Source organism: Choloepus didactylus, chromosome 1, assembly GCF_015220235.1.
Source record: "Choloepus didactylus isolate mChoDid1 chromosome 1, mChoDid1.pri, whole genome shotgun sequence".
NCBI classification, from domain to species: domain Eukaryota; kingdom Metazoa; phylum Chordata; class Mammalia; order Pilosa; family Megalonychidae; genus Choloepus; species Choloepus didactylus.
The window spans coordinates 4,770,633-4,787,840 of record NC_051307.1 but is presented as its reverse complement, the minus strand read 5'-3'; the positions used below and the strand labels follow the sequence as shown (position 1 = coordinate 4,787,840).

General features: G+C 46.4%; 1 protein-coding gene across 1 annotated transcript; it reads right to left on the bottom strand.

Moving 5' to 3' along the window:
* Positions 1-15,526: 15,526 nt before the first annotated feature.
* Positions 15,527-16,804, bottom strand: LOC119541831 (histidine-rich glycoprotein-like). Its single transcript, XM_037846160.1, has 3 exons — positions 16,731-16,804; positions 16,484-16,616; positions 15,527-16,396 (listed from the first exon to the last, which is right to left on the bottom strand). The coding sequence occupies exons 1-3, from the start codon at positions 16,802-16,804 to the stop codon at positions 15,527-15,529; spliced, it is 1,077 nt and encodes a 358-aa protein (XP_037702088.1).
* Positions 16,805-17,208: the final 404 nt, after the last annotated feature.

The following is a 17,208-nucleotide window of genomic DNA, read 5'->3' as shown; positions in this document are numbered from 1 at the left end:
TTTCTGAGAGAAATGAATGCCAGCCTCAGAGATCTCCCTTTTCGTAGGAGATCTGGTGGGTCAGTCTCGACAGCCCCTCTGGGATGGAGCTGGGGGGAGAAGGGGGTCTCCACGTTCGTCTTCATGCCCTGCCCAGAGCCCAGCCTCTCCCCAGGGGCCACAAAACCAAGCTCGGGGCAGGACCCAGGGTGGGGCTAAGGGCGCCTCTGCGGGCCGGGTTACAGCTGCCAAAGACAGACCGCAGCTCTGTGCTGGGGTGAGGCCCAGGACGGTGGGTTTCTCACCGTTCAGCTTTCCCACAATGAAATGGGGATGCAAGCTGTGCAACAATTTGGGGGGAAATTTGGCAGATTTTAGTGAAGCCGAAGCAACACAGATCTTTCAACCCAGCATTTCCACTGGTCCTCCTCCTGGCACAGATCCCCAATAAACCCTCCCACTTGGACAGAAGGACAGAAGGAATGGTGGATAAAGATCTCCTTTGCAGCATTCTTTGCAGCAGCTAAAAAACAAAACTCATAAAGAAAGAAACAATGTAACTGTTCATTAGCAGAGGACAAGGAAAAAGAACTTAAAGCAAATGTCCTATATATGAAGGGATTATCTTGACTACTTTACCACAGCCGAAAGTGCATAAATAACATGGATACATATTGGAAACAAAGTTAAATGGAAAAAAATAACTTGAAGAATAGTTCTTAACATATATCATTGATGTCAATTTCCAAAATATATTAGTGTACAATGTCCTGTTGGAAATGCACACAGATGAAATAAAATTATAAAGACACAGAGAGGGAGGGCTCACTGACGGTGGGGTAACGGGTACATCTGGAGGGGGGGAGGGGGGAGGGGGAAGGGGGACTTCAATCCACCTGTAATGTTTTATTTCTTGGAAAAAAATATCTAAAGGAAATATGCTCAAAGGCTTAGCCTCTGTTTTTCTGGGGAGCGGAAAGAGGCCCATGAGTGTGTGTCAGCACATTTCCTGTATGTTTGCAATTACTGTTGTTCTTCTTATTAATTTTATTTATACACACTCCATGTCTGGTTAGTTTTTTGAAAGCCCAATTCCTATCTCATTGTCCTTTAGTCCTCAGTGAGGAAGCTCCTCCCCTCCAGGTCCCCTGTGAGACTCCCAGGGTTCACGCCGAGATTTCCCAGCGGACGGCAGGAGCACGAGAAGGTACAGTCGTGTGATATCCTCTGCGTAAAACCCTGTGCTCTCAGCGGAGTTTCAGTCCCCTAATTAGGTGCAAACTTGCACAAGCACTTGCTCACCCCTGGGTTTTAGTTTTCTTATTAGGAAACCCGGGTCTAAAGCCCTTAACTTGGGATCTTTTGTGATGGAGTCTAAAGCCCTTTTCCGGAATTCTCCTGCGCTCGGGCTCTGGGCTCTGGTGGGTGCTTCTCGTGCCTGCCCAGCCCATCTTGCTGCTTTGGGGTTAGGGCCCCCCATTTCTCAGTTAAGGGCATCTCTCCCCATTTCTCACACCCCACCTTCCCGCTCCAGAGACGAATGGGATTCCTTCCCCTGCCCCCATCTGCTCTCCGGGCTTCCCCCAGCCACGCCCAGGAGGCGGCCCTCCCCGTGTCCTACCTGCGCCTTCGGGTCCTCTGCGGCTGGCTCCTCTGGTGGCACCAGCAGGGGAGGGGCGTTTGGGAGGAAGTGAGGCTGGGACATTTACCTCCTGGGTCCCTCCCTGCAGGGTCACCCTGAGCTGGCCACGTCCCTCTACTGACCCACAGCCCACGCAGGCAGCCCTCTCCCCACGCTGCCTCCTCCAGGTCCCCTGGCTGACCCCACTCCTTGCTCCTCCAGTTTGACACTCTCTTCATTGAACTTTCCTCACATCACCCAGAGGGAGAGTGACTTCTTTTTCCTGCCCGGCTGCCAACTGAGACCCTATTAAAAAGTCCCCCAAATGAGATCATGATGTCAGACTCCTGGGATGTTTGAGGAGCCCACATAACCCCTGGCCTGTGACCCACATGGTTGTGCTATCACTGTTTCAGGCCAACATGGGAGGTGATGTGGCACGACGGGCAGGGGTAAGGCAAGGCAATGGCGGGGGCGGGGGGTGGGCTAGTGAATGAGGCATTTCGTTGCCATGGTGACAATTGGGAGATCAAGATTTGGGGTCAGCTGTCTTCTTCCTAGGCACTAGGCCACCTACAAAGAAATGCAGGACTGTGAGTGGACGACTGAGGACGAGACCATCGGAGCCTTTCCCAGCAGCACTGACGGAGTAGAGCTACAGCCCCAAGTAAAGGTACAGCACTTACGATCCCCTTAGACGCAGATCCAAACTCTGGTGGAAAGAGTGAAACTCTAAGGCATGGGGCTGGGGTATTTGGCCAAGACATATGGGGTCGAGAATTTTGAACTCCCAAGCCCCCCAAAACCTTCTCCACAACAGATGCAGCCCCCTTTACCCCTGTCTGAGACAAAGCAGAGTTTCTCTGCACACAAGGTTTCAAGGACCTCAAGGAATGCAGATTCTTCTTGGGACCCACTGCTATCACCTATCGCTGCCTCCAGTTCCAAAGTGCTAGCTGCCCACAGAGCCCAGACAAAAGACAGAAGCACAACCTGTACCCCAAAAGCATTGCAGAAGCTTGCTGGCATGCATGGGCAGAGCCTGGGGAAGATATTTGAGAGTGGGATCTAGGGGTGCTGGGCCCTGGAGAATGAACTGTCATGCTCAGTAGGGCTGACATCATTGTGCTCATCCGGGATTGGGGATTTCATGTGTTTGCTCAAGCACCGGGGTGTGGTGTCATGGTGTTCAGGGGGGCAGCAGTAAGGCTGGAGCCCCCCTCGCACACGGTGGGCCTCGCCTGTGGGAGGGCAGCCCTGGCAGCCCCTGGGACTTTGATAGAGATGCTCCATCCCAGACTTTGTGAAGTCAAATCTGCATTTTCAGGAGTTCCTGGGTGATTCTCCTGCACATAAAGTCTAAGAGGCCCTGGGCTGCTGTAGGAGCAGGCTTCCTGGGGCTCAGGGAGATGGGAGGGTGGAGCTGGAGCTGCTGTGCACAGCCTTCTCAGCCAGCCTGGGCATGCCCGGAGGATGCCCCCAGCACTGAGATGTTAAGGAACGCCATGGTGAGGGGCCATCAGCACCCTTGGGAAGTCCTGTGGCTCACTTCTGTGGGCCATGGTTGAGAGACCCAGAATCCCTCAACTATGATGGAGGCCAGTCCCTTTGAGAGGGAGGACCTTGCAATAAGATCATGACTATTGCCCGTGGCTCGTCCCCCAAACCTTCCCCAGGGTGACCAGAGGCCTTTTGCAGAGATTTCCATTCACTAGGGAAAGGGGAAAATCTAGACTTTCTGAGGGTCACTAAATATAAGCTCAGAACTGACACTAATCCTCAGAGACCCAAAGCCCATCATGAGTCACCAAAGTGGGAATTTCAGCAGTAGACGGAGTCTTGGCTCAAGTCAGTCTCAACTGGACCTGGCAAGACCCAGATCCATCCTTTAGGTACCTTCCCAGGTCCGGAATTCAGAGCAGGAACAGACGGGCTTAGGAACCAGCAGATCACTTACACTGGGTCTTGGCCTTTGGAGTGAGGGACGAGAGTGGAAGTCCCTGGAGCTGTCCCCTCACCAAGACAGCAAACTAATACCAAGACCCCAATCGCAGAGGGAACTGCAGAAACAAGTCAGTGTCACCCCTGAGGACTCGAAAGTCACTGAAGTGAGAATCCCTACCACGTGCCCATCTGCCTCACTGCCTGGTCAGTGCCAAGGGCAGCGGGTTATGGAGATGGGCCATGGAGAGGAGGTGGTAAACCTTTTCTGTGAAGTTCAGGTTCTGTGGGCCACAGATTGTCTTTGTTGCATTTTCTTTTTTGTTTTGTCTGTACAACCCTTTACAAATGGAGAAGCCATTCTTAGTTTGCAGGCTGTGCAAGAACATGTTGCCAACAAGATCTGGCCCAGAGCCTGTAGGGTGCCGAGTCCCGTGTGCAGAGTTTCATAAATTTGATCAGGTGGTGATGACAATTGAGCTGAGGTTCTGGATGTGGTATCATTACTGGAGAAAATCTGTTTAGCCCCTGGCACCTAAGTGTAGCTGTTAACCTAGAAAATATTGGATTTTCCCCATTCCTTTCAGTGCAGATATTTGGAAACAGCAGATATTGCTCCTGTCTGGCCTTAGAAATGTGAACTAAACCTCATGCCACCTGTTACACTGAAGACACGAAGCTCTGTGTTCCTTGGATTTGCGATGCTTTAGTAAAACATGTGGGAGCCAAAGGTCAGAACTTCAAATGTTTGGGGTCCTGACAGATTAAGGACTTTTTAAAAGATCTGGGGTAGTAGAAATATTCTCTCTAGGGTGAAAGATAAATTTCTGCATCTCACACCACTCACTGCAATGAGTACTTATGGGTCTTTGGGTATTGGAGATAACAAATGCCACATTTGATAATATTGTTCTGGCTCTCTTACCAGGCTAACTGTGATGTTGGCAGTTTTCTAGTGGAGCTTGGAATGAGAAAGGGTTCTCCAGCAGGTGCAGGCTGTAGTACAAGCCGGATTGCCCAGAAAGCTCCATGGTTTGGGACGTCTTTGCAAAGCCCTAATACAGCACAGACCCTGTATTCGTTTTCTATTACCGTATGACAAATTACCCCAAAGCGTAGTGGTTTAAAACAACAAACACTTACTATTTCAGTTTCTGTGCATCAGGAATTCAGCTGTAATTTAGCTGGGTGGCCTGCTCAGGGTCTCTCACAGGCTGCAATCAAGGTGTTGCTGGGGAGGAATTAAAATCTCGTGGACGTGAATCAGTTTTTCGCCCTGTGCAGACACGGCCGGCTCATGTAACGTGGTGACGTTGGCATGGGAGCAGTAGCAGAGCTCCTCGCAGTGGGGCCCCTCTGACTGACACCCCACAGAGTTCCCAACCTGCAAAGCTGAGCTGGATGTGGCACCGCTCCCCAGGAGCATCAGCCGGCAACTGGGAGCAGGCTGGTCACACTGGGCTCCTTCCAGTCTGGGACTGGCCCTGCCCCCTCCGCCTGCGTCGCTGGCAGCACTGCCACCTGTGAACTTGCAGAATGCCTAACCCTGGAACCCTCACAACACATTTCAGGGTGAGGAAGTAGAACAATGTCCAAGGAATTCACTGGTCCTCCCTCGTGCCCATCACCTAGAAGGGTGGCATTGGCTGCTGAAGGCTCATTGACCAGCTGGAGGACAGCAACTTGGTATACGCCTAAACCAGGGCCAATATGGTGCACCATCTCCTGCACAGCCCAAATGCACATGTGCAGGAAACAAGCCGTGGAAGTAGGAGTGGCTGTTCTTAATACTTGAGGATGTAACTATGGGAAGAAGTTCTGCTTCCCATCCTCACGTCCTTGGGCTTCCTGGGTTTAGAGTGCAGTGGACCGAGAGACTTGTTTCCGCTAGGAAACACGCTCTGGTTCCACTGGACTGCAGCTGAGACTGCCGTCTGGCAATTCTGGGCTCCTCAAGCAGCCGAGCCAACAAGCAGAGGAGAAGTGTTGGTTACAGGGACTGGTCCTGATTCCCAAGGGGAAATTAAGTGGCCACCGCACACTGGGGATTAGGAGGCTGATGCTTATAACACAAGGGAGCGTCTGGGCGTCTCTTAACACTGTCTTGTCCAATAGTCCCGATCAATGGAAAACTGAAGCAGCCCAATAAATACAAGAGCACTAAGACTCACATCCCTCAGGTGTCAAGGTTTGGGTCACCCTACCAGGTAAATAAACACCCAGCTGAGGTGCTGGCAGAAGCTAATGGGAAAAGAAATGGGAAGCGAGCTCTGACCAGCAACCAAAGCAGTTACTCTAGTGGCTTTGTTTTATGTAATTTATTAAATTAAAGAAAATCACAGTAAATACATGACTAATTTCTAGATGGTTTTGGGTATTTCTAAGTCTTTTAATAATGAGAGAAATCATCTAAATATATATAGCATATACAGGTAGAAAACAAATTTGACTAGTACCTTTGGATATAAAAAGAATTTAAAATAAACTAGAAAAAGATTAGAGCAAATGTTGGAAAACATTTAATAGCTTTAAGTTATAAAGAGCTCACACAAATGAGCTGTTTACCTACTCCAGTAGATAAAGAGGCAAAGAACATGAACATTAAATTCTTAGAAGGTAATATGCAAATAAATGCCTAGAAATTAGAGGAAATAATTAGTAATCAAAGAAAGAATTTAAAGTAATAATGTTCAAGCCAATCAAATTGTCAGATTTGGTTTGTTTGTTTGGTAAGAAGATTCACTGCTGCTGAAGGTAGGGTAAAGTACATACTTAGCAAGTGGAAGTCAGCATTATCTATTTGGAAATTAGCATGGTGCTTTGTATCAAGAGTATTAAAAAGAATACCCTATTTGACCCAGTAAATCTGCTTTTGGGAAGTGATAAAGAAAGGATCCTAAACACAGAAAAATAATTTTGTATGCGGATGGTCATTAAAAGAAACCTTAATAATAGTGAAAAATTTTAAACAATCCAAATTAGCAATAATAGAAGACTCATTAGCAGGTATTGATTGAGCTACATGATGAAATATCATGCAATTATCACTAGGGTATTTCTGTGGAATTTGTTCTAACATGGAAGAATGCCATGTTGCAGTGTTAAAGCAAAAAGAACAGGATGCAAAGTAAACAACTCAGTAAAAAAAAAAAAGAATTAAAAGTAATCTACATTAGTGAGTATAACTGGTAAATTATGCTACCCCTTTTTCCCCTTGATTCTGCTTTCCTATTCATTGAAATGTCTCTAATGCACATGATTAAATTTTATAATGGAAAAAACTGTTTTTTTAAAAAAAATATATAATAATTTTGCATTCCCCCCCCCAAAAAAGAAAGAAGTTCCCCCACCATCCCCCAGTCAGTGAGTCAGTGAGTGAAACCTCGAGGTGAGTATTTAACTTTGGAGGGGTTCCCTGCAGGCCACGCCCCGCTGAGATGCCTGCTCATGACCTGTTACCTCACCCCTTCCCTGAAGTTAAACACAGGTCTGGGGTTGGGGTGTGAGCAGCCTATAATCTCTTAGATTTCGGCAGCCTCCTTGAGCAAAGCTGCCCATTCCTGCCCACTGAGTCCTCCTCGTCCCACCCAACAACTCCAAGAGTGCTACTCGACCGTCTCCAGGGAGCTGCAGACCCCTAAGAAGGGAACAGGACCTGCCTGCCCCCCACAAATGGTAAATCAGCGGCCCCCTCACCTCTGCCTCTCCACAGCCTCCTCCCCCGGCTTACGCCATCTCTAGCTCTCACCACGCTCCTGGTTTGGAGGGACAAGGCTAGGGCACAGTCATCTCTTCCATGGATCGAGGCTCCAAAAACCGATATGAAGTCCTTATCTTGGGCTCCAAGGAGAGGTGGGGAAACTGGCACCCGGTTCCTCAAGTCCCAGCCCTCCTTTCAGCCTCCCGGTGACTCGGCCAGGCTGCAGTTACGTAAACCTCCAGCCCAGGCCCAGCAGCACCCGGGGCTGGGACAAAGTGCTGCTCCTCCCAGTGGGTGAGTGTGAAATGCACCTGCTGGCTCCTTGCCTGGGTTCAGGGAGCCTGGGTAAGTGTGGACGCTGTAGACCCCTCCACCACCACCCTAATTCACAAGTGCCTCGGTCCCAGTGGGGAGCAGGTGGGGCCAGCCCTCTCGCCGTGGAGGTGACTGTGTCCCAGGCTCCCTGCTTCATCCCAGATAAGCTCCCCTTGGACCTCAGGACTGCACCCCTTCTGACTGTGAACACTGGTGGTCCCAGCCCAAAGACCGTGCTACCAAGATCTGCCACGACCCCACTTCCCATCTACACTCCCAAATTGAACCTTGGAATATGGCCCCTGGTTCTAATCAAGCCAGGTCTACCCAAGACATAGGCATATGGGTATATTTTTTATTTGGGGTATGAGGATTTTCCACCTGGCTTGGACTGATGGGGAACAGTCTCCACTCCTACTGAGAAATGGACCAGAAGAATAACAGGTAAATCACCTGTAACTAAAACTTCCAAAGTGTGGCAGGTAACTAACTGGTCCTGGCCTTGCTCTAAGGCCTGTTCCCCTCATAATCATCTATAATCCCAGAGATGAAGACACGGTGGACAGCAGGCCAATCGATTTAGTGGTCAGCCCAGGGAGACTTTCATTCACTGGTCGAGGGCCCCGGATTTGATAATCTCTAAAGACCCTCCTTATAGTTTATTTTTATTTTTATACCTTTTAATCATGTTCCCTCCCTTTTATTTACTTCCTCTAAATGTAGTTGCTAAGGGTTGGGCTCTGGAATGCAGACAAATCTGATTGCACGTCCAGCAACTGGACTATGAAGTATATGGAATTATGCCCCTTTGCGTGTGCCCCCTCTCATTGGCAAGGTCCTTATCTGCATCTTTGTGTTCCTGCTGTGCAGTATCTTCTGGGGGACAGAGGCTCTGATAAAGGTGTGCCACTAAAGGTGTTTTAGAATCAGCCACCTCTGAGTTGTTTGTGTTCCAGCCTGTATGCAAACTTCATACTTGCTGAGATAAAATTGAAAACATTTGTATCACTTTGATCATTACTGTGATCATTAGTACTGGATGCTTACGCAAAACAAATGACAAAAAAATAAACCCCCAGCCAGGATCTTGTTTTCTCTCCCTAACCCTAAAATTTAGCTAAGGCAGGTGATAAAGGATAACCCTGGGAAGGGTGGGGTGAGGTTAAGGAAACTACCATGCAATTACTCAGCGGTGGGTTGAGCCCAGAACCCAGGTTTCCCAGACACTCCCACCCCAGTCAGTGTTTGCTTTCCAAGATGGCACTGATTCCCTTCTCGGGGCCTCCTCACCACTTTAGAAGCACTGAGACACTGCACCAAAACCTGCCCCTGATTTCCTATGTGCCAGTCACATCCCCAAGACCCCAAGATCTAACCATTCAAAATAGGAGCTATTCATGACGCTCGGCAGCCCTTCTCCATGGTGTCACTAGTGACGCATTCCTAATAACTGTCAAAATAATGAAGTTTTGAATGACTTAATTTTTTAAAATACAAATTAAAAGAGTCACAATTCTCTTCATAATATTATTCTCCCTCCCCTATGTTTTCACAGTTTTTCCTCAATGGTGAAGAAAGAGGTGGCTTTGGAGTTAAGATGCTCAGAATTGCACCTGGTCCAGGCTCACACGAGAAATCCATTCTGGACCCATGTGGCAGAGGATGGTTGAAGTCCAAACGCTAGCCTGTAACTTTCTGCTTTACAAAGGGGACATTGTGGTTCTCAAGAGTTTTTATGGAATTTTTAGAATGCTGCTTAGCAGGTCTACCCTTAGTCTTTTTCATTTTTCCACGTAAGGGGGTGATGACAAAAGTTGTTTTTTTTTTTTTTTTTTTAATTAAATTAAAAGGGGAAGTTAGTTTTGAGGCCCAGACCTCAGAAAAAGTAGGTCTCCGGGCACTCTCCCTCCATGTTCTGCACTGAGGACGGTGCAATGAGGAAGTTGAGCATGGCTCAGGGAGAAAATGTGACAAGTATATTTTCACGTGGCTTTCAAAAAATTATTTTGCATTTTAAATTTGCAAAAGTATTAGCCTGTGCCAAACAACAGAGCCTCAAAGTACACGAAACAAAAACTGATAGAGCTTAAAGGACAAGCAGACAAATGCACAATTATAGATGGGAACTTCAAGACCCTCTTCTAAGCAACTGATAGAACTACTGCTGGACAGGAAGTCAGCAAGGATATAGAAGATCTGAACATTGCAGTCAACCAACAGGATCTAACTGACATTTAGAGGACATTCCATCCAACAATAGCAGAATACATGTGTTTTTTTTTTGGTGTCCAAGGAATGTTCACCAAGATAAACCATGAACTGGGCCATAAAACAAAGGTCAACAAATTTAAAAGCATTGAATCATACAGAATGTGTTCTTTGACCATAATGGAATCAAATAAGAAATCCACAACAGAAAAGGGAGAAATCTCTAAACATATGGAAATTAAATAACACACTTATAAATATTCGTGGACCAAAAAGAGACTCTTAAAAAATTTAAAAAAGACATAGAGCTGAATGAAAGTGAAACACAACGTATCAAAATGTGGGAGACACAACTAACACAGTGCTGAAACGGAAATTTATGGCACTAACTTACATTAAAAATGAGAAAAATTCTCAACCGAAGTTCCTACCTCAAAAAAATAAGTAAACAAGAGCCAAATAAAACCAAAGTGAGTAGAAGGAAGGATGAAAGCAATAAAGATAACAGCAGAAATCAGTGAAATTGAAAATAGGAAAAAAGAGAAAAATCAATGAAACAAGAAGCCAGTTTTTTTGAAAAATCAGTAAAATTGACAAACCTGTAATAAGACTGACAAAATTAAAAGGGAGAATACACAAATTACTAATATCAGGAACGAAACAGGAATTATCACTACAGACCCTGAAGACACATGTGGTAGATGGAACTATGTATCCAGAAAAGACCTGTCCTTAATCTCAGTCTGCATTTCCTGTGGTGCAAACCCATTTGTAAGCACGACCCTTTGAAGATGATTATCCGCTGGGATGTGGGCTCATTTGTGAATAAAGTCTTCTAAGACCCCTTGTGGGGTACTTGTCATAGCAGCCTGGCAAAATAAAACATCAAAAAGATAACAAGGCAATGCAACTTTGCATTCATAAATTTGACAACTTAGAAGAAGTAGACTAATTCCTTGAAGAGCACAGACTACCCAACCTCAATTGAGATGAAAGAGACTATCTGAATAGTCCTATTACCATCAAAGAAATTGAATTTGTTATTTAAAATATACCAAAAAAGAAATTTACAGGGCTAGTTGGTTATACTGGACAATTCTATCAAACATTTAAAGAAGAATTAGAGCCAATTTTACACAATTTTCCAGAAAACAGAAGAGGAGTGTTTTAGATTCCCAGTTCCTAAAACAAATATCATGCAATGGGTTGGCTTAAACAATAGGAATTTGTTGGCTCTCAATTTTGAGGCTGAGAGAAGTCTAAAATTGAGGCTGTGGTGTTCTGGGGCTGGCAGCTGGTAATCCTTGGTCCTTGGCTTTCTGTCACATGGCAATGCACATGGCAGTGTCTTCTCCTTTCTCTTCTGGGTTCTGTTGACTTCCAGCTTCTGGCTGCTCCTTGTGGCTTCTCTTCCCATGTCCAATTTCCTTTGCTTATAAGGACCTTAGCCATCTTAGACTAAGGCCCAGTCTCAGTCAGTTTGGGCACATCCCAACCAACAACTCCAAAGGTCCTATTGACAAATGGGGTCACACCCACAGGACCAGGGGCTGCGACATGAACAAGCCTTTTGTAGAGGGCACGATTCCATCCCCAACAATGGGGGATCACTTCCGAACTTGTTTTATGAGGCCATTATTATCCTGATACCAAAACCAAAGACGATGCATAAAAGGAAAACTCCAGACCAAAACTTCTCATGAACTTAGATCCAAAATTCCTTAACAAAATATTAGGAAACCAAACCCAACAATGTATAGGAAGAACATGATTGAGTAGGGTTTATTCCAGGTATGCAAGACTGGTTTAACATTATAAAATATAAAATAACCCACCATATCAACAAACAAAGAAGAACTTTCAGCAAAACTCAATAGTAAAAGGAAATTCAATCTAAAAAATGGGCAAATGACATTAAGAGACATTTCACCAAAAGGGACACACAGTTGGCAAATTAGCCCTTGAAAAATGTTCAATATCATTAGCCATCAGGGAAATGCAAATTAAAAGCATATTGAGATATCATTACATACCTATTCCAGTGGCTAAAATTTAAAAAGTGACACTGTGGTGGGAATGTAAAATGGTGCAGCTGGGCTGGACAACAGTGTGGCAGTTTCTTAAAAAGCTAAATATGTAACTGTCATATGACCCAGCAATTGCCCTCCTGGACATTTATCTCAGAGGAATGAAAACTTACATTCACACAAAGACTTGTACACAAATGCTCAGAATAGCTTTACTTGTAATACCCCAAACTGAAAACAACCGGACGCCTTTCAGTGGGTGAATGGATAAACTAACTAGTCCACCCATACCATGGATACAACTCAGTAATAAAAAGGAACAAACTATCAATACATGTACAATAGCACGCATGAATCTCCAGGGAATTAGACAGTGAGAAAAAAACCAATTCCAAAAGGTCACTGTGCCAGTTTGAATATAGTGTGTCCCCCAAACGCCATTATCTTTGATGTAATCTTTTGTGGGCAGATGTTATCAGTGCTGATTAGATTGGAATTCTTTGAGTGTTTGCATGGAAATGTGCCCCACCCAACTGTAGGTGATAACCCTGATGAGATAATTTCCATGGAGGTGTGGCCCCACCCATTCATGGTGGGCCTTGATCAGTGGAGCCATATAAATGAGCTGGCAAACAGAAGGAACTTAGTGCAGCTTACGCTGTGAGTGACGTTTTGAAGAGGAGCTGCAGCCAAGAGGGACACTTTGAAGAAAGCACAGGAGCTGCAGATGAGAGACAGTTTGAAGATGGCCATTGAAAGCAGACGACTCTTGCTCCAAAGAAGCTGAGAGAGGACAAATATCCCAAGTGCAACTAAGAGTGACATTTTTGAGGAACTGCAGCCTAGAGAGGAACATCCTGGGAGAAAGCCATTTTGAAACCAGAACTTTGGAGCAGATGCCAGCCACATGCCTTCCCAGCTAATCAAGGTTTTCCAGACACCATTGGCCATCCTCCAGTGAAGGTGCCTGATTGCTGATGTGTTACCTTGGACACTTTATGGCCTTAAGACTGTAACTGTGTAACCAAATAAACCCCCTTTTATAAAAGTCAATCCATTTCTGGTGTTTTGCATTCTGGCAGCATTAGCAAACTAGAACAGTCACATACTGTACAATTCTATTAATATAACATTTCTGAAATGACAACATTTGAGAAATGGAGACCAGATTAGTGGTTGCCAAAGGTTAGAGATGGGTGTGATGTGGGTGTGTGTGAGTTAGGTGTGGTTGTAAAAGTGTAACATGAAAATCCTTGCGGTGATGGAACAGTTCAATATCTTCACGTTGGCGGTGGGTACCTGAGCTACATGTGATAACACTTTACAGGACTAAAATACTCAAGCACACACACACCCGCAAGTACAAGTAAAACCAGGGAGCTTGTGTAAGTTCAGTGAATTCTGTCGACGTCAAGCTCCTGGTTGTGATTTGTACTATAGTTTTGCAAAATGTTTTCATTGGGGAAAACCAGGCAAAGTGTGCAAAGATTCTCTGTGTATTATTTCTTACATGAAAAGCAATAAAACAAAATGGAGTTACCCTGGCTAAGAGATTTAAAACAGAGTGGTGACTCTGGAAGACAGTCTGGCAGTTCCTTAGAAAACCAGATTTAGAGTACCCTTCAATCCAGCAATTGTACTCCTTGGCAAATACCCGGAAGATCTCAAAAGCAGTGATGCAAACAGATACCTGCACACCAGTGTTCATAGCAGCAATATTCACAATCGCCAAGAGATGGAAACAACCCAAATGCCCTTCAACAGATGAGTGGATAAATAAAATGTGGTATATACACACAATGGAATACTATGCAGCAGTAAGAAGGAACGATGTCATGAAACATATGACAACTTGGATGAATCTTGAAGACATAATGCTGAGCGAAATAAGCCAGGCTCAAAAAGAGAAATATTATATGCTACCACTAATGTGAACATTGCTGGGGGAGAATGCAGGGGTGTTGGGATTCCCCACCTCGATGGTTGCTGATGTGCTCACAGACATAGGGTACTGCTGGTTTGATGGACTGAACCCTCTACCACAGGATTTGCCCTTGGGAAGACGTTTGCTGCAAAGGAAAGGCTAGGCCTGACTATAATTGTGCCTAAGAGCCTCCTCCTCAATGCCTCTTTGTTGCTCAGATGTGGCCTTCTCTCTCTAGCTAAGCCAACTTGGCAGATGAAATCACTGCCCTCCCCCCTACGTGGGAGCTGACACCCAGGGGTGTAAATATCCCTGGCAATGTGGAATATGACTCCTGGGGAGGAATCTGGACCCAGCATCGTGGGATGGAGAACATCTTCTTGACCAAAAGGGGGATGTGAAAGGAAATGAAATAAGCTTCAGTGGCAGAGAGATTCCAAAAGGAGCCGAGAGGTCACTCTGGTGGGCACTCTTACGCACAATATAGACAACCCTTTTTAGGTTCTAATGAATTGGAATAGCTAGCAGTAAACACCTAAAACTATCAAACTACAACCCAGAACCCTTGAATCTTGAAGACAATTGTATAAAAATGTAGCTTATGAGGGGTGACAATGTGATTGGGAAAGCCATGTGGACCACACTCCCCTTTGTCCAGTGTATGGAAGGATGAGTAGAATAACAGGGGTCAAAAAGAAAAAAAAAAAAAAGCACCCAGTGTTCCTTTTTACTTTAGTTGTTCTTTTTCACTTTAATTTTTATTCTTATTACTTTTGTGTGTGTGGTAATGAAAATGCTCAAAAATTAATTTTGATGATGGACGCACAATATATGGTGGTACTGTGAACAACTGATTGTATGCTTTGTATGACTGCGTGGTATATGAATATATCTCAATAAAATTGAATTATTAAACAAACAAACAAAAAACGGAGTGGCGAGACCATTCAGGAGGTAACTCTTACACGTCTCAGCCAGAGATCACAAACTGCCAGTGTGTGTGGAGCCATAAACAACAAATGTTTCTCAAAACCGTGAGGACATGTGGACACCATGAACTAACCACGAGATAAAGAAATCATAAACTATCTAACCTGAAGGACATTTGGAGCACCCTGACTATCCACCAATCATAAACAACTTAGCTAATCTTTTTCTTTAAAAACCCTTGCTTGGAAGCCCCAGTTTGGGCTACCTGAGTCTGTGCTGTCTGAATCACTATTCTAAACCCCAAATAAACGCCTTTGATGCCTTACAGCTCAGTGTGTTATTTCTTGGTCGACACTTAAAACTGCATGTGAAAACAAAAGAAAAAACTACTACTACTAATCGTAACACAACTGAATATGAATCTACAAGTATCTCAATAAAAATTTCAATTAAAAAAACTATTATTCCAATAAGAATCTTTCTGAAATCATAGTTCTTGTAAATACACAACCAAATATACCTTTTAAAAACCCATTTTGCATGGTTATTTTCATCCCACCTCCCCGTGTGGCTGGCATGCCCTTCTCTCCCGGGAGCCTGAGAATAAGCCCAGGAGGTGGTTAAATGAACCCCTCAGCCTTCAACAGCCTCCCCACCCCCTTCATTGGCATCCCTGCCTTGCCAGCTCCCACCACTTTCAGAGCACTCACTTAGGAGTCCTTGCCTCAGCTCTGGGGAAGCCCTGGGGATGCCAAATTGTCCTTACAACTTCACAGCTGAAGGAACAGACCCTCCTCAAGGCAGAGAGCCACTGCTTTGGGTGGAAATGGGCAGACTCTAGAATCTTGACCTCAGCCCTGGTATCAGGCTACCAGGCTGGCTCATTTCCTGCTGCTAGCTTCAAGGCTGACACAGTGAGCATGCTCTAAATGCTCCAAGTTCTCCAGATGCTGCAGGTGCTCCAGGTGCTCCAGATGCTCCAGATGTTCTGGGTGCTCCAGGTGTTCCAGATGCTGCAAGCTCTCTAAGTGCTCTAGGTGCTCCAGGTACTCCAGGTGCTCTGGATGCTTGAGGTGCTCCAGATGCTCCAGGTGCTCCAGATGCTCCAGGTGCTCTGGGTGCTCCAGGTGTTCCAGATGCTGCAAGTGCTCTAGGTGCTCCAGGTGGTCCAGGTGCTCTGGGTGCTCTAGATGCTCCATATGCTCCAAATGCTCCAGATGCCCCAGGTGCTCCGGGTGCTCTGGGTGCTCTGGGTGCTCCGGGTGCTCCTGGTGTTCCTGGTGCTCTGGTTGCTCTGCACGCTCCAGATGCTGCAGGTGCTCCAGGTGCTCCAGATGCTCCAGATGCTCTGGGTGCTCCAGGTGTTCCAGATGCTGCAAGTGCTCTAGGTGCTCCAGGTGATCCAGGTGCTCTGGGTGCTCTAGATGCTCCATATGCTCCAGGTGCTCCAAATGCTCCAGATGCCCCAGGTGCTCCGGGTGCTCTGGGTTCTCTGGATGCTCCGGGTGCTCCTGGTGTTCCTGGTGCTCCGGTTGCTCTGCACGCTCCAGATGCTGCAGGTGCTCCAGGTGCTCCAGATGCTCCAGATGCTCTGGATGCTCCAGGTGTTCCAGATGCTGCAAGTTCTCTAAGTGCTCGAGGTGCTCCAGATGCTCCAGGTGCTCCAGATGCTCCAGGTGCTCTGGGTGCTCCAGGTGCTCCAGATGCTGCAAGTGCTCTAGGTGCTCCAGATGCTCCAGGTGCTCCGGGTGCTACAGGTGCTCCAAATGCTCCAGATGCTCCAGGTGTTCCTGGTGCTCCGGTTGCTCTGCACGCTCCTGATGCTGCAGGTACTCCACGTGCTCCAGATGCTGCAGGTGCTGCGGGTGCTCCCGGTGCTCCTGGTGCTCCTGGTAAGAGATTGGGAAGTAGTACTGGTCTACCAAGAATGAGGGCTCTATAATCCTCCAGGTGCTTTTCCCACAGGGAGACCTAACAGGCCAGGGGGAAGGCGAGGTGGAAAACCAAAGTCGCAGGCTCAGAAGGCCTCTGGGTCTGGGAACTATCTTCCCTCTCATCATTTTGCACCCTCCCTGGAAGCCACACCTGGCTGGCAGGCCCAGGTAGTTTCCAGGGCTCCTTTGAAGAAGGCTCTTGGAGAACCATCCAGTGCTTCCCATCCCTTGCCTTTCCTTACCATCACCTCTGGTGCCTCCAGGAAGTGAGCATGCAGTTTGTTTGTTTGTTTTTTTAATTTAATTTTATTGAGATTGTTCACATACCATACAATTATCCAAAGATCCAAAGTGCACAATCAATTGCCCCTGGTACCACCATATAGCTGTGCATCCATCACCACAATTATTTTTTTTTTCAAATTTTAGAACATTTTCATTACTCCAGTGCGGGTAGCTGGGCTTGTACCTCGGCTTGCCAGGCCTGGGCCAGAGGACCTGATATCACCCCCTGGGGAGGGTAGTAGGTACGGGCGTTAGTGCCCTCTGCAGCCCCCCCGAGCCTGGGGAGCGAGGTCAAGGCAGCTCCCTTTTCCTCACCCAAAATGTCACGGGCAGGGGAGGCTTGC

Bases quoted from the DNA above. Each gene is read 5' to 3' on its own strand.
- LOC119541831 (XM_037846160.1), bottom strand. From the start codon at position 16,804: ATGGGAAGCACTGGATGGTTCTCCAAGAGCCTTCTTCAAAGGAGCCCT. The intron at 16,617-16,730 runs GTGTGGCTTCCA...CTGGCCTGTTAG, and splicing joins TACCTGGGCCTGCCAGCCAG to GTCTCCCTGTGGGAAAAGCA. The intron at 16,397-16,483 runs GTGGAGTACCTG...GAGCACCTGTAG, and splicing joins ACCTGCAGCATCTGGAGCAC to CACCCGGAGCACCTGGAGCA.